General features: G+C 36.8%; 1 protein-coding gene across 1 annotated transcript in view; it reads right to left on the reverse strand.

Annotated features, from left to right (window-relative positions):
* The window catches only part of LOC148864157 (E2F-associated phosphoprotein), a 42746-nt gene extending 23410 nt beyond the window's left edge, over positions 1-19336 (reverse strand). Inside the window, exons 1-2 of the mRNA XM_088980944.1 lie at positions 19137-19336; positions 12901-13066 (exon numbers count right to left, since the gene is read on the reverse strand). Coding sequence (XP_088837070.1) covers positions 12901-13066; positions 19137-19266 — 296 coding nt within the window. The 5' untranslated portion in view covers positions 19267-19336. The remainder of the gene's footprint in view (positions 1-12900; positions 13067-19136) is intronic.
* Positions 19337-20947: the final 1611 nt, after the last annotated feature.

Here is a 20947-nt window from a genome sequence, read left to right on the forward strand (position 1 = left end):
TTGATAAACCAGATGCCTTCCCAAGTTCTGGGTTTTAAAACCCCCTTTAGCCTCCTATTTCCAAATGAGGATCTCTTCTCTCTTCCTCTCCGAGTGTTTGGGTGCATTTGTTATGTTCATGTTCACAGTCATCAGAGACATAAGTTTTTAAGCTTAAAGCACATAAGTGTGTCTTGTTGGGATATGCCTCTACACAAAAGGGGTATTGCTGTTTTGATCCAGTTTGTGGCACTCGCTTTGTTTCTAAAGATGTCACATTTGCGGAGTTTGTTCCTTTCTTTGGTACTTCTCCTAAGGGGGAGCATTCAGAGGAGTTGTTTGTGATGTCACAATCTGTCCCTCTTTCAATCCCCCTTGAGTCTTCTATTGAGTTTCCTCTTATCGAGTCTTTTATTGGGTCTTCTTCTCATGTTCCTACCTCCTCCTGCTCGTCCTCCCACATTTTCTTCCCATCCTATTGTTCAAAGGTGGTACCAAAGACAAAGACTCAAGGATGTGCAAGTGGTTTCCACACCTTCAAATGAGCCTCTTGCACCTCCCATCACTACTACTAAGGTAACAGGTCAACCCCCTTCTACCACTTATGATACCTTCCCTGACCTTGATCTCCCTATTGCTCTTCGCAAAGGCAAACGGAAATGTACAGCTCATTGCATTTCCAAACACCTGTCCTACAGCCTTATTTCCTCTTCCTACTATTCCTTTCTTGCCTTTTGTTTTCACACATGTAACTCCCAGAAGCCTTATCCAAAGCAGAATGGAGGGATGCTATGATGACTGAATTAGATGCTTTGATAAGAACAATACTTGGGAAATTGTGGATTTGCCTGAGGGAAAGGAACCGGGTGGCTATAAGTGGGTGTTCACTATCAAGTATCATTCAGATGGTACTATTGAAAGATTTAAGGCCCGTTTGATTGCTAAAGGATACGCTCATATGTATGGTATTGATTACCTAGAAACTTTTGCCCCAGTGGCCAAAATGACTTCAATTCAAGTTTTGCTATCTTTAGCTGCTATTTTCGATTGGCCACTTCACCAGTTCGACATTAAAAATGCTTTCTTGAATGAGGACCTACATGAAGAGGTCTATATGTCTTTACCTCCAGAGGTGTATGGGAAGGAGATGCAAGGGAAAGTCTATAAACTGAAGAAGTTCCTTTATGGCCTTAAGTAATCTCCTAGAGTCTGGTTTAACAGATTTCAGGCTGCCCTTATTACTTTTGGGTAGACACAGACTCAGTCTGATCATACCCTGTTTGTCAAGAGGAGAGATTCCTTAATGACCTTTCTAATTGTCTATGTTAATGATATTGTGGTTACTGGTAATGATACTCAGGAATTTACTCATCTCAAAAGATTTCTTAACATTGAATTTGAGATTAAAGACTTGGGTGAACTGAGATATTTCTTGGGAATTGAAGTCGTCAGGTCTAAGGACTGTCTCTTCATTTCTCAACGTAAGTATGTTCTTGATCTTCTTGTAGAGACTGGAAAACTGGGTGCTTGACCAGTTTCCACTCCTATAGACCTAAATCATAAGCTGTCAGCTACTGATGGTGAACTGTTGACTGATAGGGTAGTGTTCCAGAGACTAGTTGGGAAGTTATAATATCTTTGCATGATTCAACCAGATATTTCTTATGCAATTAGTGTAATTAGTCAATTCAAGGATTCACCCAGAGATACACATTTTGCAACTGCTAAGAGGGTTTTGTGTTATCTAAAAGGGACTCCAGGGAAAGGTATCTTGTATGCTAAGCATGGACACATGAAGCTGGAAACATACACTGATGTTAACTGGGCTAGATGTATTGATGATCGGAGGTCCACTTCATGTTACTATGCTACAGTGGCAGGGAACATTGTATCATGGAGGAGTAAAAAGAAATCTATAGTGGCAAGATCCTCGGTTAAAGCAGAGTACAGGGCAATGGCACATGGAGTTCAAGAACTTTTTTGGTTGAGAACACTTTTAGAAGAATTGGGTATAGACTGTGAGAAGCCAATGGTGTTATATTGTGACAACCAAGCTGCTATCAACATTGCACCTAATCCTGTTCAGCATGACAAAACTAAATACATAGAAGTTGATAGGCACTTTATACGGGAGAGAGTTGCTTCAAGAGAAGTCTGTCTGCCATTTATTGCTTCTGAAGAACAGTTGGCTAATGTTTTGACAAAAGGTGTTCCTAAAGGAAAGCCGGTTCACTATATAAGCAAGTTGGGCATGATTGATATCTATGCTTAGCTTGAGGGGGAGTGTAGAGAGGCTGGGCCGAATGGGCCTTAGCCCATTTCTATCTTATTGATTAGTTCTTCTTGCTATTTATTCTTAATGGGCCTTTATGGGCCTTTAGTTCTCTTTATGTTTTCTAAGTATGTTGATGAGGTGGATGCCCACTTATGGGCAGACTTGTAATTTATGTAATCTTAGTAAGATTAATAAAAGATTAGAGAGGAGAAAGAGGAGATTATCAAACTCTCCATTCTCCCTTCTTCTTGCTATCTTCTTCTTCTTATCTTCCTCTTCTGCTATAATCTAAAATATTTTTACTATTTTTTATTAGGGCTTCATTCAAATTAAGGGAATTTATTTTGAAGAGGTTTTCTTTGGTGAAGATGTCTTCCATCCAAGTGATTCTTGCTTTAGCTCGAGTATGGATTTAGGGATAAAAGCAACTTGATGTAAAAAACAACATTATTACATGGTGATGCAAATGCAAAAGAATTTATCGTGAACAAACCAATTTTCCAATTTCTATATTAAGTTCAGAATTTTTGGGTTATAGGATATCAATACATTTTCAGCTTTTATTTTATAGTTGTGGGTATCTTAAGAATAGGGTTCTACTTTTATATTTATATGGCTATCTCAAATTTACTAGTTATGGTAACTCTTGCACTTACTATTTATAGTAATTCTTGTAATTACATTTTTTTATGATTGAAGATAATTTTATTAATCCAGAAAATTGAGGCAATACAGGAAACCCATAAAGAGGCACGAGCTGTTTCTTGTAATTACTATTTTAAAATTGAAATTACAAGATTAAAATAGTAATCTTGTAATTACTATTTTAATAACTACTTTTGGTAATTCTAATGTCTTTAAATTAAAGTAGTTTTAGTGGGATTAGGAAAGTAATAATAAAGTTATTTAGGATTCAGAGTCATTATTTAAGTGTCAAAATGGGTTAGTTAAGGTTTTGTCTTAGTTCTAAAGCAATTAGGAGCTGTGTTGGGTCAATTTCCTAGTCCAAATTAGAGTTTGAAAGAGGATATCCGAGTTAATAAATTGAGTCTATAAATAGTCATTCTAGTTGTTTCCAAAAGTTATTCTTCCTTTTTTTTTTGTTTTTTGCCCTCTCTCTTTTATTTCTTCTTCTAAGTGACCTATTTCTTTGTTGTGTACCTAATAACAAGCATTCTACTTGTTTTCCCATTCAAATTCTTCATCTCCAATCACCCAAAACCCCACATTCACCCCCACAAAGCCCACCACATTCATCATCATCTGATCATACCCCATTCTACATCACATGATAACTTGGAAGAGGAGATATACATGGAGCAATAGAAGGGGTTCAAAGTCAAAGGCAAAGAGCATCTTGTATGCAAGTTGAAAAAGAGTCTATATGGACTCTAGCAAGCACCAAAGCAATGGTATAAGAAGTTCGAATATTTCATAGTAGACCATGGGTACACCAAAACCATTTTGAATAATTGTTTGTTTGTAATTCTCTTGCTTTATGTAAATGATATGTTGATTGTTGTCATGATGCTAGAAAGATTGAGAATCTGAAAAAGAAATTGATGAAATTATTTTCTATGAAGGATTTGGAGCTAGCTAAATAAATCCTTGGCATCAAAATTCATCGTGATAGGAAGAATAAAAAACTTTGGTTAAGAGGTACATTAAGAATGTGTTGGAGAGGTTCAACATGAACAAGGAAAAGACAATTTGTTCTCCACTTACAAGTCACTTTAAGTTAAGCTCTCAACAAAGTCCTACAAGTGAGAGAGAAAGAAGAAATGAAGAAGGTGCCTATTGCATTAGGTGTGAGTGGTTTGATGTATGCCAATAGTATGCACAAGCCCTAATCTTGCCCATGTTGTTGGTGTTGTGAGTCATCTTCTCTCAAATCCTAGAAAGGAACACTAGGCTACAATGAAATGGATTCTTAGATACCTCAAAAGCACTTCCAAATAAATGCTTTTGAGAATAGTAAACTTGCATTGGATGGTTACATAGATGCAAACATAGTTGGTGATATTGATTCAAATAAGTAAACTACAAGTTTCTTGGTCACTTTTTCAAGGGATAGTTCCATGGCTTTTTTTTTTTTGGAAAAAGGTAAAATAATTTATTCAGAAAAAATGAAGATTACAACAAGGCCCAGACCACTAGGTCTACCTGGGCCCAAAACAGAATACAAGTACATCCATGATTTAGTGCAAAATAAGTGAGATACATTCTGATTTTTAAACTCCTTATTCACCAACACCCAGGAACAAATCTTCCCCACCGCTTTCTGCACTACCTCTTCTGGGCTTTTAGATTGATTACAGAAGATTCTGTTGTTTCTTTCAGTCCAAATGGACCAAAGAACAGCATGCGGAATGGTATTCCAAACAAGATTACCTTTCATGCTAAGGCCCTCCGATCTCCAACCCAATAGCAGCTCATTCACAGACTTAGGCATAGACCAATAAGCCTCCAAATTCTTGAAAAAATGTCCCCAAATTGAAGAGGAAACCGGAGAGTGGATACACAAATGCTCTGTAGATTTTGCACACTTTCCCCATAGAACACACGAAGCATCAAGAATCTGAACACCCCTTCTCTCCAGATTAATCCTAGTTAAACATTTATCCAGAGCCCTTGTCCAAACCAGGAAGTTAACCTTGGAGGGGCAGGTTGGACTCCAAATCTTCCTAGCAGGGAAGTTCTCCTGACCTGAACTGCACATCTTAAGAAAAAGGGATTTAACTGAGAAGCTACCATCTGCATTCCACTTCCAAGACCATTCATCTTCCACACGCAAATCAATTCTCTGATTTTGAATCAGCCCCAACAGATCCATATACTCATCCACTTCCCAATCGAACAAGTTCCTCCTGCATAGAGGAGTCCAAGTGAAAGAATCCCCAGAGATGCAAATGTTATCAGCAACTGAAGAATCTTGATTCACTGCAATTTGGAACAGACGAGGAAAGGCTTCAGCCAAGGGACCCTTCACACACCAGGGAACCTTCCAAAACTTTATTCTATCCCCTTTACCGACTTTAAAACTGATCTCATTCATAAAAAGAGTGTTGTACCTAGAGATACCTGCCCAAAGAGAGCTACCCCCAAATGGAAGGATCTAGAGTTCTCCAATCACCCCAAACCACTCCATACTTTGCCGCAATAAGACACCTCCACCATGTTTTCCTCTCAGAAGAAAATCTCCATATCCATTTACTGAGAAGAGCAGAATTAAATTCTTTCAATTTCCTGATTCCCATACCACCCACAACCTTAGGAAAGTACACTTGCTCCCAATTGACAATGTGAATTTTCTTCTCATCTTCCCAACCCCTCCATAAGAAGTTCCTTTGGAGCTGTTCCAACCACTTCGCTATTTTGTTTGGGATTGGAAAAAGAGAAAGAAAATATGTTGGGAGGTTGGAAAGGGTACTCTTAATCAATGTAACCCTACCACCAAAAGATAAATATTTTGTCTTCCAAGAGGCCAGCTTCTTCTCCATTCTCTCAATGATTGGGCACCAAGGACGAAGAAAATTTGGCCCCAAGAGGCAGCCCCAAATACTTTACCGGGAGGAACTCAATATGACAAGCCATTACTTGTGTAGAATCATCCAAATTTGATACATGGCCCACTAGGATGATCTTACTTTTACTAAGGTTGACTTTGAGACCTGATACCACTTCAAACCAGCTCAGAATTCCAAGCACTGTGTCCAACTGATGCAGAGAGGCATCCACAAAACAAAGTATCATCTACAAACTGAAGGATATTAACTTTCTCCTTTCCTGAGGAGATAGCAAATCCATTCCATAAGCCCGAATCTGCAGCCTTCTTACTAAAAAGTGTGAGGATTTCCATAACACAGATGAACAGCAAAGGAGACAAGGGATCCCTGCCTCAATCCCTTAGAGCTACCAAAGAACCCTGTGGATTTTTTCTATTACAAAGCTGGTAAAGATTTGCTATGGATGAAGAGGTTCATGCAAGAGCTTGGGTTAAAGTAAGAGAAGTATGTCTTTACTAAAGCTTATCAAAAAAAAAGTATGTCTTTACTAAAATGTCATCCATCTTAGTAATAATTCAACTTTTATTCAAGACCCAAACACATAGATGTTTGGTATATTAGATTCATGATGCTTTGGAGATGAAGATATTACAACTTGAGAAAATCTATACCAATGGGGACGAGTCAAATATGATGACAAAAGCTTTGACTAGTAAGAAACTTGGTTCTTTGTAGAAAGAAGGCAGGTTTGATAGAAGCACTTCATAAGTTGGGATGAGGAAATTGTTGTTTTCCCTCCTCATAATATGGGGCCCACACACTCATAAGTTGGTTCTTTGTTGTTTTCTCAGAAGTTTCCTCTCTTTGTTTGAGAAGGAAAGCTGTTGCAAAGGTGCATCCATAGCAAGGTTTTGTTGCTTATCATCTCCAAAGATTAATTCCCAAGAGTTCTTGTTCATCCATTGAGGTGAGAAGACTTTATTTCTTTGTTGATTGTAAACCACCATTTTTTGTGAGGATTTTGGATTGTAATCCAAGAGGGTTTCTCTTGATGTTTGATATCCTCTAGCTGCTGCTAGAGAGGAGCTTTGTATTCCCATTATTGTTGTTATAGTGGAGATTTTTGGGTTAATGCCTTGTGGCTTTTCCTCTTCACATTGGAGAGGTTTTCCATGTTAAAAATCAATGTATGCTTTCTTCTTATTTGTTCTTTTATGGTTTGTGGTTGTTTGTTGTTCCTTGTTACTATTATTTCATATTCTGTTAAGGTTTAAGTTGCTTTAGAACAAATAAAGACATATTCAAGTTGAACAGTACGAAATAGGGTATTATGATTCCTGGATACTTTGTTTCTCGTAAATACAATGTATTCCGAAGGCAGAACAATGTATTGCATAGGTAACGCCCAAAATAGAGTTTTAGCTTGCTTCTAAGTGATTTGTTAACCACATTTTATTATGTATTTGAGAGCTACAACTTTGGGGTATGTTTAACCAAATCAACATTTCTAAGCACTAGGGAACCAAAATGCTGTTTTGGTTGCTAGATCCATATTCAAATGGTCCAACCATCTGGTGTGGTCTGATTATGATAAAACTGTTATTAAATGGCACCATGTGGATGACAAGTTATTTTAAATATCATGCCATAATTTATAAGTGTTCACATTCCAATACCTCATGTCCATGAGTTGGAGACTAACATAAAGTAAATTCAGTTGAAGCAATCGTTTGTAATTGGGTCTAGGGATCATTAAGGGAGGTAAAAATCAGAGACCACATAATAAGCAAGAAACCAACACCTCAATGACCAAAAGGAGTAAAAGGAACCAAGATCAGTGAAAAAAGACTTGAAAATTGAAAATCCTTCAGATTTCAAATTTGGGTATGAAAATTTACATGCATAGACACGTTAGTGTGACTATGCATACATACCCATATTGGGGATTGGGGGATGGGAGTAGCAGATGAGGATTGCAAGCTGGAATGTTAGGAGGCCTTGACATTGCCAAGGAAAAAATCGTTAAAGAACCACCATATAGTTTTAATAAAGCAAGAACCAAGATGTGTATTGCAAGTGGACAAATAACACTTGGCTTCTAGGGATAAGGTAATGGATTTATGCACCATCTTATAGTGCCAATGGCAGTATTTACAATGTGAAAAAGAGTATTCATGTCATGGAGGCTCAGTTTGGAAAGTGTACAAATACACACAAAATAATACAAAATACAAGGTTATGCACTCTAAATATTTGTATTTGTACTCCTTCCAAACTGAGCCGGAGGAACTTATTGGGCTCATTGTGAATCCTTTGAAGAAAGATATATATCATAGAGAGTGATTTTAATGACATTTATTTTTCTCATGGTAGAAATGCTGGAAATTGCATCAAAACCGGCCTAACAAAGTTAAAACAGGTTTTGTGATGTTTGCCTATGGCTCCCACTTCATAAATGTATATTTAGCCATGGTCCAATATGCAAAGTAACCATTGTATTGCAGATTGGTGTACTAAAATTACCTTAAAATCATCCTTAACAAAATCTAGGCTTTTTTGGTATTGAATGTCAATCATATGTCCGCTAATGTCATCTATACAGCCAGTGCGGTGAGCAAGGCTTCTTCAAAAAAATTTCACCAGCAGATCAATCAGAGCCCGATAAAATTTTGTAATTAGGAACCAAATGAATGGAGATAGAAAGAGGCAGAAGAATAGGGAAAAGAATGAGATGGAAAATGGATGTTTGAAGAAATGACTTTCTTAGGTCTAGTTGGCCATCTCATTGTATTATAATACTAATAAGTGAAAAGTTACATAAATACCACTAATTAGTGATGTCAATATTCTAAAAAATCAAGAAGGTTACAGATGGAGAAGGTAATGGAGACCTGCTAGCATGAACACTAGAACATCAATAGTAACGAAGCACGAGAAAGACATTGTCACTCTCCCCCTCACCAAAATGCTGGAAAAAATATAGTATCGTCTCAAGAGAAGTGACATCCATAGAAAAAAAATCCTAGATTCAGGTCAAAGCAAAAGTACCCCTTTTGATTTTGTGCATAGACAAAGAATATACACTTAATAACTCTTGGGTCAAACTTTGATCTTTTAGGGTTTAAGATGTGTGCATCACACTCTAACTGCAATAGGGAATAGCATTGCCCTTGAAAATAGGAGGTTCAAAAGGATATTTGTACCAAAATACAGACAATAGCATCATATTTATCAAATAGATAGTTGTGTGAATAGAATCCCCCCAAAACCGAATGGGTATGTAGTGACTAAACATAACACTCCTTTTGACTTCCAGGGATATTTCCATTATTTTTCTTAACCACCCCATTTTGCTAAGGATAAGCACATTAGTTTTGATAGATGACCCTATGCTCTAACAAATAAGCAGCCGATTTTTCCTCAAAACATTCTCAAACATTGTCATAACAGAAGATTTTAATATGTTATCAAACTAGATAAGAGCATCTGACAAAACTATCTAGTCAACTAGGGCACCTCATCCTGTAAACAATACCCATGAGAATTTAGAGCAATCATCAACAAATAATAGGAAATCATGGTTGCCACCCATCACAATAATATGATAGGGACCACATGCATCACTATGCATAGTTTCAAAAGGAAGATGTGATCTTTTTTTATTACTAGAATGAAATGAGCTTCTACAATATTTTGCTAGTTGGCAATTTTCACAATTCAAATCAGACATATTAACAACCTTAAAGAACTTAAGAAATAGCAAACTCAAGGAAGAAAATGACAAATGAGCAAAACAAGTATGCAACATCATTATTCAATCTGCAAACTCAGACACTACAATTTCAAACATGCTCCTCTTCAAGTGAATCTATCCTAGGTTGAGCATAAAGAAGGTAGATCCCATTTGTCTCATACTCCTAATTATTCTCCTAGACTTCAAATCCTCAAAAACACAATGATCAAGGAAAATTTTCTGAAAATTTTAGGCTTTTAATAAGACTACTTGGATAAAACAAATTTGTGCTCAATTTACAAACATGCAAGACAAATGGGAGAGTTAAGCTATTAGACATATTGATGTTCCCTTTCCCATAGATAGGGCCAAAGAGCCATCAACAAAAGAAACCTTGTGTATCAATAAAAAAAATAAGAAAACAATAGAAACCTTGTGTTTCCAATAACTAAGCTGTTAAGAATGGAACATTGAAGAAACACTGGGCATGTGATTAGTGGATCTAGAGCCTATAACCTAAGGAGAGTTATTACTTAAATGCATGATTTGCAACGGCATGTGTACCCAAATGGGCAAAAACAGAGGTAGAAGAACGGTGCTTTAAGGAACTCCAGCCATGCTTTCTAGGTTGCATAGGTGTAGTGGTTGAGCTAGATGAGGACTTCAAATCGTGGTGCAGCATCCAAAACATCTCTATGGTATGCTTTGGCCTTTTTCAAAAATCACAAACCACCTTCTTTACTTCAAAACCACAAACTGGTAAAACTGAAGACCTCAGCTTCATGGAAATATGGGCTGAAGAATCAGAATATGGTGCCTACAGAATCACCATCTCCTACTCTCCTCATTGTGCACTATTGAGTAGGCCTACATAGGGTAACATCATCCAATCACAATGTGCTGTCTGGTGATATCATACTCTTGATTCAACAAAACTAGAAACTTAAACACCATAATGCATTCCACCAATTTCTTGCAAGTCACTTCATTCATTGAGTTGTCCCATTCTACAATCTCCAAATATGACTAATTTCTTGCCAGATAAACACATTCAATGCGTAAAAAAAAACGGTTTCTACAATAATATCCTAGATTCCCTTATATGTGGACCTACATCGAATTTACAGCCACAAACAGCATTACCACATAATTCTCCTATACCCATGTAGTAAGAAGTGGATTTATAGAAGTTGGCTCCACTACATTTCCAGTAATGCATCCAAGCTTTCCACACCCATCAATATAGATTCTTACAGACTGAACACACTTGAGATAATTGACACCATCCAACTTTACAATAATCACTAAGCCTCAGTTTGGAAAGAGTACAAATACAAATATGTACAGTACAAACGCATACAAAATAATACAAAATACAAGGTTTTGCACTCTACATATTTGTATTTGTACTCCTTCCAAACTGAGCCTAAAGAATTTGCAGTCAGCCCAATAATACTTGTATCAAGATTCTAATCCATGACTGCCTTGGAATCAGTCTCAAAAGGATCCACTGAATTCAAACAAACTCTAATTATACCTTTGAATAATCAATGAATCAATAGCAATAAATACCCCTAACATATAGTCAAGTAAAACCAAGGATTCTTGGGGTAAACCAACCTAACAACAAGAACAATGGGAGAGAAATAGTGGATGCTCTCTCCAGACACCCCAGAATCTCCTAAAACAAGCGACAATCTCAAAATAGGGATGAAATTGATCAAAAGAATCTCAAGTGCCAAATTCAAATGGGTTCCAGAGTACTCAATCCAGAAGCTTCTCCTATCTTTGATTTTTCATGATTTTTGGTCAAAGTTCTCTAGAATCACCTTCTAGGCATCCAATCAAATCAACCTCCAAAAATCCACCAAAAACCAGTCATTATGATCCCTACGTGACCATTCCTTCAATTTCCCATATACATCAATAATCCTTGTTATGTATGGGTCTTGTGTGCAGATAAGGGAGAGAGGTCATTGCTCGAATACCGATTTGTCATGTGTGATATCAGAAAAATAAGTAAATAAATGAAAAACAGCTCAGAATATAGTTGCTAAACAGAAAAAGTATAAGAGAAGATATAAAAAAAAGGAAAAAAAAAAAAAAAGAAGAGAGAAAGAAATCAGATTGTAGAGAAAAAGAACTAACGTGGGAGTAAGACCCTCTAGTTGCTACTTATGACTCTCTAAATAATACAGAATATTACAAATATTACAGAAACACCCCTGTCCACCAATAACATAAAACAGAAACAAAAACATTAACTAATAACTGTGCACTCAAGGGTCCACCCACTTCTACTTCGAATCTCTCAACAGAAGTTTTGATTTGTGAAAGAAAAGGGACTAGAAGAAAGGTATGTCCATGCGGATAAGTACAATTACAAATATGCCCCCTCAAGAATAAATGAGACATATAAGATAGTGAATAACCAAAGAGTTTGTACAATTCCATTCCATACTGAACAAGTCATAAGATATAGCAGAAATGTCTAGGTCCCAGTTCAAGCGTCTGGATACAAACTTTGCTTCAATTTTCTGCCTCTAGTAGCATAAATATAGATAAAAGAAATCAATAAGATCTAAAATTTGAATAATATAAATAGTCACATACTACTGAAATTCATGGAAGAATCAATGAAACCCACTAAAGGAGTAACTAGTGGTGGAAAGGAATGGACAGGAAAAAGTTGCTTGTGAAGCTTCATTGATGTTCTCATCTTCTGTCAATAGAACCAACTGGACACCCCTATCCACCATTCAATTTTAATCAATTATGACTATAAAAGTAGAAAAGAGCAATGGGAACAGAAATAAATGCATTGACAGGAATCTAGGAGAAGTCATAATAGGTGATAAAATGAGGGAAATTAAACTAAGATAATTTGAGCATGTACATAGAAGACGACCTACAGCATCAGTAAGAAGAAGCAATCTGTTGTAAGTAGATGGTTCTACTAGGAGAACATTGAAAAAGACAATGATTGAAGTTAGTTAACCCCATAGAGTTCGGTTAAGGTTTTTAAGAGTTAAGTTGTATGATTTGCACAACATGGTAAAGAATAGAGTTCTGGATTTCCAATGAAAGTTTCCTTGGTGGAATCTTCAGACTTGCTCCCCCCCATCCCCCACCCGCCATAAAAAAAGACAGAAAAAAGGAGAAAATAAATTACTGATAGAATAGAGAACAATAGAGAGAAAATAAGTATTTTCCAATTGCACATGATGAATAAAACACGAAAGTACAACTTCAGAGTTCATCTTAAGATATGCAGGCATGAAAAAAGCAAAAAAGGGCAAAGGATCTCCACAGGTGCAATTACATGAAAGAAAAGCAATTAATGTACAATTCCTAATAAAAAACAATAATAATACTACTATACTAAAAGATAAAACAAAATTAAGTACCTTTGGCACTCTAGGCACAGTGTAGTGAAACAAGCTGGACAGCTAAGCACAGCATCAGAAGTACGGCCTTTTCTTTTTTTATGAACCCATCGTTCGTCTTTTTCATCAAGGTCTGAATCATAAAATTCTGGCTTGATAGAATAGTCTATTACATCATCATCAGAAACTGAAAAAAAATTACACAATCAATTTTCCATTAATAAAATTAATTGTGGCTGATAAAAAGGAACAGTAAGCAACTATTTGAATACAATTAATGTTGTAAATCTCACAAAACTTGTGGATAGGGATATTCTTGTCATAAACACAGTTATCCATGTTACTGTACCCATATGCTGAGAATATATAAATTTGAGAGAGAGCTTGATAGGATTCATTCTCTCACATTCACGTAAACTTTTTTTCATTTATTGGTAACATTCACTTTATTTATTGTAAAAAGTGTCATAATTACAATGATTAATGTCCAGTATCTTCTTCCTTTTTAGTGATGGAAATCACCAGCTTTCCCAACATCACTGCTTACATCTATAACACCCACTTTTTCCTTTTGTAACCTCCCAATATATTTCCTCCTTTCTTGAATACTTCCAGAACTGAAAACCAATGTCTGCAGCCAAAAGCTCTCCAACTGAATACAAAATCAGCAGCTGCGACTCAAGATATCCCCTTAGCACATTCTGTAATGTAGTTATCAATATCATACTAGGAACACTCCTAAAAGGTAAGTACCAGCAAAACAGTTCCTTCTACCACATTACAAAACCAGTTGGCCACAAAAGATAGGCCTCCCAACCAAGGAGGGAAGAAGAAAACAACAGAAAACTAGGTTTCAGATAAGACCGAGAGGTCTTTTTGAGAACTCCAACCAGAATAGGAAGGCTTAATCGAAGAGAAGAGAAGAAACTGCTTGATCTGCTAAAGCGCCTGTTCTTGTACAATATAATCCAGCATAGAAGTTGTAGAGAGAAGAAAGAGGAAGGAACAGAGAGGAGAGGATAAAAGTTGTTTCGGTGCCAAAAGAATAGAATGGTGGCACCCACTATTATTATTTATACTAGGGTAAGCAGGCAGTAAAGTGAAGTAAAAAGACAAAATTACCCCTGCAACTACAAGTGCATATTACAACATATACCATGTAAAGATTAACATCTGTGATACTTTGTAGAGGAAAAGACCTAATGGCCATCTTTGCAGATCGTGACCATTCTAAGTAGTTTGTACCATCCAACTTGATTGTAGTAATGATTCCAGCCCCAAAGAGATCACCAATTTCTCATAAACCCCAATGGCCATCTTTGCAGATTGTGACCATTCCAAATAGTTTGTACCATCCAACTTGACTGTATTGATGGTCCCAACCCCAAAGATATCACCAGCACCTCCTCCACCTAGTCCCATTTCACCTACAAATTTGTTTTCAACTCCAAAACCCTCCATAACTCCCAAAATAAATTAGGAAATCAATTTAAGATGAAAAGAAAGAGATGTATCTCCTTTAGAAACCTCAAAGACCACCATATACTAATCACTTGTCCTTTTGTTGTAGGCCTTTGGAAAGAGCTTTTTGATCTTTTTGGGTGCAGGTGGACAGAACCAGAGCAGATTTGCAATCTTTTTGATCCTACAACTTTCAGGTGGCCAAAGAGAAGAGGAAGAGTTTTGTGGTGGTGTGTTAGAGCTGCTTTGGTGTGGACTGTGTGGGAGGAACGAAATGCTAGAATCTTTAATAACAAGGAGAGGGATCAGACGTGTGTTAGAAAGTATCTTATGTAGGGCCATGAGTTGGGTAAAATCCTTGGACCTGTTCTCATCCTACATTTTTTATGACATAAGGAGGAATTGGGAACAACTAGCTAAGAGTTCTACAGTCAGAAGCAAGCTGGTGGTGGATTGGAAGCCTCATGATGCAGGCTTCATTAAACTAAATTTTGATGGCAGTAGTTTGGGCAACCCGGGGCCATCTGGAATAGGGGGAGTCTAGAAATGGTGAGGGTCAGATTGTAGCTTTATTTTCTAGTCCTATAGGGTGGGGAGATTCAGTAAATGCAGAACTCCAAGCTGTGTTACAAGGAGCAGAAATTGCAAAAGAGTTGGCAATGGAGCATTTAATGATTGAAGGTAACTCCAAATTGGTTATTGGATGGCTAAAAGAACCAGAGATGGCAGCCTGGCCATACAGGGGGGCTTTAAGAAGATTTAAGTGACTAACATCAAATATTTCAGTCACAGTTCAATAGAAAAGAAGATCGGCAAATGGGCTGGCAGACTTCCTAGATAAACAAGGAGTACATAGGAATCAGCTCTTTTGGGCTCAATTGTAAGCTTTATGATGTAGTTTGGAGGCTGCACCTCGCACCTCTTTGTGGGGAATTGTATGATGTACACTTAGTTCTTTAATTAATAAAATTACCATTATATATCAAAAAAAAAAAACTCAAAGACCTTCCTGGTACCCTAGAAGAGATTTATTTCCTTTATCTCTGTGGGAGCAGAAGAAAGAGAAGAGGTTACCGCTCCCTCCAAAGTAGGGGTGAGCATTATTCTGTTAAAACCTAAAAACTGAACCGAAAAAATTCAGTTTTGGTTTTTTTCAGTTCGGTTAATTCAGTTTTTGGAAAATTCGGTTTTCAGAATTAAAAATTCGATTAACCGAAAAAACCGAATTAGCCAAAATTCATTATATAATATGTAATATATAATATATATAATATATATAACATATAACATATAACATATAATATATAATATATAAGGGGGAGAATGGAAACACTGGAGGAGAACATTCCTTTCCCTTGTATTAGTGATGAAGTTCTTCATAAGGAAGAATACAAAAGTGATCCCATCGAGGTAAGGTTGTCTTGTCATTCTAGATATTAGGATTCATTCTTGGAGGCGGAATATATATTATATATTATATATTATATATTATTATATACTAGTATATTATAATGAAATTCAATTTCATAATATATATTATAATATTTAATATATACACATATATTATACGTTATAATATACAATATTTTATGTATGTTAATGAAATTCGGTTTTAACCAAAATAAACAAAAATTGAACAAAAAATTCTGATTTCAATTGTTTTGGTATTCTTGTAATTCGGTTTCGGTTTAGTTTTTTTTTATTTTGGTTTATTCGGTTCGCTTTTTAACCAAATAAACCGAATGCTCATCCCTACTCCAAAGGCCACCAAAAAGGCTAGGACTTGAACCACCCTCTTCAAAAAGCCTCAAGAAACCCTAAAAAACCAGAGCACCACTTCCTAGGTCAAAATTGAAGAGTCCTAAATCAGGACTCTTCCCTTTTCCCCATTTCTTCCTGATTTTGGTGCTAAACCTTAGACCAGTTACAAGGGATTGCAAATCCACCAAAAAAATCCAAAAATTGGGCTTACCTGATGTCCTCGATCAGCTCCTTACCTCATCATGCAGTCGGCTGATCTAGGGTTGCATGATGAACAGCTCAAACAATCTTAAGCTTGCTCTAATACAAAGTAGAAAAGTGTAGAAGATCTGTTTTGATACAAAATCTGTGTAGGAAGAAAAAAAGAAAGAGAAGAAAAGATGAGGGAAATTGAAGAAAATGAGAGAAGACAAAAAAAAATGAGGTCTGGCCACCCCTTTCATTAGCTTATATACTCACAAATAAAACCGAATAAAAAGACAAGTATGCCTTTAGTAAGTCAGCTACTTGTAAAGTCTAAATAAACACTCTTAACTTAAACACAAACTACTAGGCTTGGGCCCAATAGCTCCTTAACTATGCTATGTAAATAAAAACAAACGATATCAGCCCAAAACTCAACACTTTCCTCCTCAGATTGCTTTTTGGACAACAAGAGAGATTGCCTCTTTTGTTCAACTACTCATTTCTAGGGTGGAGCTGCCTTGAGGGGCCTTAGTATGCTTCTTGATCTCATCAATTGACATAGGTTTCATAACAATTCTCTTTCCATTAAATAGAAAGTAAAATGTATTCTCTTTCCCACAATGGTATACATCCTTATCGTAAAGCCACGGTCGGCCTAATAGAATATGTGTGACATTCACAGAAACAACATCACACCAAATATCATCAACATAAGACCCATAGGAAATAGAAACAAGAGCTCTTTGTTCTACCTGAAGTGTCATCTTGTTTAACCAAGCAATCTTGTATGGTTGAGGATGAGGTTGTGCAACTAGATTGAGCCTTTCAACAGTTACTACAGAAACCACATTCATGTTGCTACCACCATCAACTATTAGCATGTAAAGCTTGTCTCCGTTGTTGACAAAGGTTAGGAAAATCATTGTATGGAGCCAATCTTCTTTCTTTTCTTCTTAGGAGGATGCTAAAATGCGTCTAACTACTCTAACAAGATTGTTGTCATCTTCTTCTTCATGTTCAGATCCAGTGTACTCTTCTTCACCAAGGCCTCCTTCATCATCTTCCACTTGTCCTTCCTTCTCACTCCCTATGTGTAGATTTTTGTTTATTAGGGCACTGAAATGCATAGTGGTCCTTTCCACCACACTTGAAACAAGTATTTTCTGTTGTTCCCCTTTTATTAGCATCAATCATGATATTCTCCCCCTTGGTATCAGCTCCCTGATACTTGGAACCATTAGACCTTACTGGAACAGCATTATGAGATGTAGGTCTAGTGGCTCTACCCTCATCTAAACTCTTACATGCTGCTGCCTCCCCAGCTTGAATGCCAAACCTCTTACTATTCACTTGCTTCAAGCTCTTCTCTATTTTAAGAGCCATCTGAAAAGCATCATCTACATCATAAACTCGTGCAGTCATCATTTCTCTTTGAATATTAGCCCTTAAATCATTCCGAAATCAGGCTAATTTTTGCTTCTCACTTTCTGTAGATTGGCATCTAATAGTACGCTCATCAAACTTTTGCATGTACTCGGCCACAAATAAGTTGCCTTGCCTCAATTCCATCATCTCATCATGAAGAACATCTTGGAAGTCATTAGGCAAATATTTCTCCTCCAAGTAATGCTTCATATCTTCCCAACGGGTGATAGGGCGCTTACCCATATTTGTTATATGTTCTCCACACTCCATCATATTTTTGCATGGTCTACAAGTTTAAGTCTAGCAAATCTAACCCGTCTCTCATCTGACATATCGAACCAATCAAAGTATCCCTCTAGTTCTGCCAACCAATTGGAAAAAGCTCGTGGATTGATATCACCTCTAAAACTTGGAACTTCTATCTTCACTTTACCAATAATATCATCCCAATAGTCATCGATATTAGTCTTAGAATGCTCCACCAATTCATCATATAAATCATTTATTGTCAATTGTAGCATTACTGATTGTGAAAAATGAATTCATGTTATGTACAAAAGGCTTTCTTTTCTAGGCCGGTAATACACCACCTAAACCCATTTTACTTTAAATTTCAGATTTAAAAATAATTCTCATCTGTTATCCACCAGTACATCTATCCCCTGTTAGCCCCCTATTTGGAAAGTGTATCAGCCATGTGATTTGCTGATGTTGTACCCATGTGACTGGTACAACCCTCTGGTAAATGTTTGATTTTTCTTAATATGTGTGTTATGTGCAAAAACTCACCCCTAAAAGCTAGCTGTTAAACGGAGGGAATCCAAGCAAATATATACCCCACAACAACATCCCATACTACCGATGTGAGACACTTCACATTAGCATCCCATGCTACCAATGTAGGACAAATGGATCTAACAGTGTGTCTATACTGCCAGGTTCCTTGAATTCTACCTTGCAACCAGGAACCGGCCACTACTGCCTCTAGACCACTATATTTCTCAGCTCCATCCCTCTACCCATCCTTGAACCATATAATGCTACCTTGAACCATATAATGCTACCATTGAGTCATCTCTCATGGCCGAATCTCCTATGCTAACAGATCCAGGCATTTCATAGCCGAGTCAACAAGGCCAAGTTCCGAGTTATCCATCGAGTTTTTTACCTCTTTCTAAATTAAAATTCACTGATACCCAAATTTCGCTCATAGGCCGAGCAACCACGTGCACATTCGAATTCTTCACTCAAACAGGAAGAAAACGAGAAGAGTGCCCAAAATTTTGACAAGTCGAAGATGGGGGTTTTAGGGTTGAAATCAGATTGTTTCAGAAAGCAGAATAGATTTAATCGAAAATCAAAACGCTAAAACACACAAACAGAAAGTTGGAATAGGAGCTCCAAGAAAAGGCGGGAAAACTCACCCGTTTGCTGTGAATGAGTTGGAGAATCAACGCCCTGTTTTTCTTCGCTCTTCCCTTCTTCCATTTGTGTGTCCATGCGCGAGCGTGTGCACCGCGAGTGTGGACTGTGGCTTATTGATCTATCGATCATGGTTGCAGACACGCCAAGTTGCAAGATGGCCCATTGACAACTGACAAGATGATAATAATGTTTTAAAAACCGATCCGGCGGTTGAACCGTGTGTATAGGTATGTATATTCATAAATAATGTATAATTATTTTCTGTAATTAATATATGTATTATTTTATATTTAATTTATATTTTTTAATTTAATTTACAAAATTTTATTTATAAAAGTATATCAAAATTTGCGATAATGGTCATTGATGTGGGTTAGCTTGGCCCAGCCCACTAATGCCTACTAGTGTTAGCAATAATTATTGCCTCCATACGGAGCCAATCACATAGTTGTCCGGCATACCCGCCAGGGCCTGTAGCCTAGCCTCGTATGAATTTCATTTGGGGCGTTCATCTTCACCTATCCCCCGCACACTCAAGTGTAAATAAGAAGTCCCTTAAAAGGGGTTGGAAACGGAGTAACCCCAATATCACTCACTCATTTACTTCCTGCACTTACATTGTCTACCTAGCATTAATTCAGGGAGATCTGGTGCATCTGATGACTCTCTCCATGAGCACTTTTGCACTCTCCCCTTCTTTACACCTCGTACTAACTTGAGCGTCGGAGCCTTTGCCTTGGGAATCCACCTCTGACACTCCCTATCTTGCAATATCTCAAGTCACAAGGGACTTGCCTCAACTTGTAGTCCTCGAAAGGAGTACTTCACCTCGGTTTGTTGTCCTCGGCTATGGTCAACCTCTTCCAAGGTCCTAAGGTCCTCAACTAACGCTCAAAACCTGAAGAGTGAATTTACCTTGTTGCCCTTGGCCAACCCATGCGGCAATAATCATTATTTGATCAAATACGATTAAGAAACATCAATTTAAAGTTTAACGATGATTAACAATTAATTAATTGTGAATAACCATTTCATCTAAATCCATAATTAGTAGAAATCTCTAATGGTGCCTCTTCAGAATATATTCAGATTGTCTCTCTCAATCTGAATTACCATTATCATGGAAATTCTTCATCCAATTAAATGCAATGCATTCTCTCTCTCTCTCTCTCTCTCTCAATGGCTCACTACAAGGGTCTTCGACAATATGGATTTTTTTGGAAAACAAAACAACTAGCATGGTTATTTTTTGATGACGCGATAGTTGATTTTGTTTTCAAAAATAAAGCCAACAATGTTGGTGAACACCCCTGTATTAATCAATTACTCCTCTTAGACAAAGCATTAATGGTTAATTTCTAAATTGTCAATTATATTGGGTAATCTTGCCTTACAAACAGCTTAACTCTTAGAAACCTTGAAAGTTTTCATTACAGGTTTGGAACTCGTTCTTTTAACTTTCAAAATAGATTTTTGAGATTGTAATCTCTTGTTTAAAGTCTAGGAAAGCTTATGAACCAAACTTATCCTTGCTATTAGTCTCCACATTCACATGTGTGATAATTTAAAGGCAAATTTAGGAAATTGACCAACTCTACCCTTACTATTTATAATTGACATCATCGTTAACTACTAATGGAAAAAATGAAATATCAAATTTATCCTCCACTACTACGAAAAATTTTCAAAATAAAACCAAAAATAAAAAATCAAGAATTATACACCATTTGTCCCCTCCCTTGGTTCCGACCGCGTTCTAATATGTATATTTAGCACATAAAAAAGATACCTTATTAGATCAGACATGATA

Source organism: Nelumbo lutea, chromosome 3, assembly GCF_056320005.1.
Source record: "Nelumbo lutea isolate HS-2025 chromosome 3, American lotus-T2T, whole genome shotgun sequence".
In the NCBI taxonomy this organism is placed as follows: domain Eukaryota; kingdom Viridiplantae; phylum Streptophyta; class Magnoliopsida; order Proteales; family Nelumbonaceae; genus Nelumbo; species Nelumbo lutea.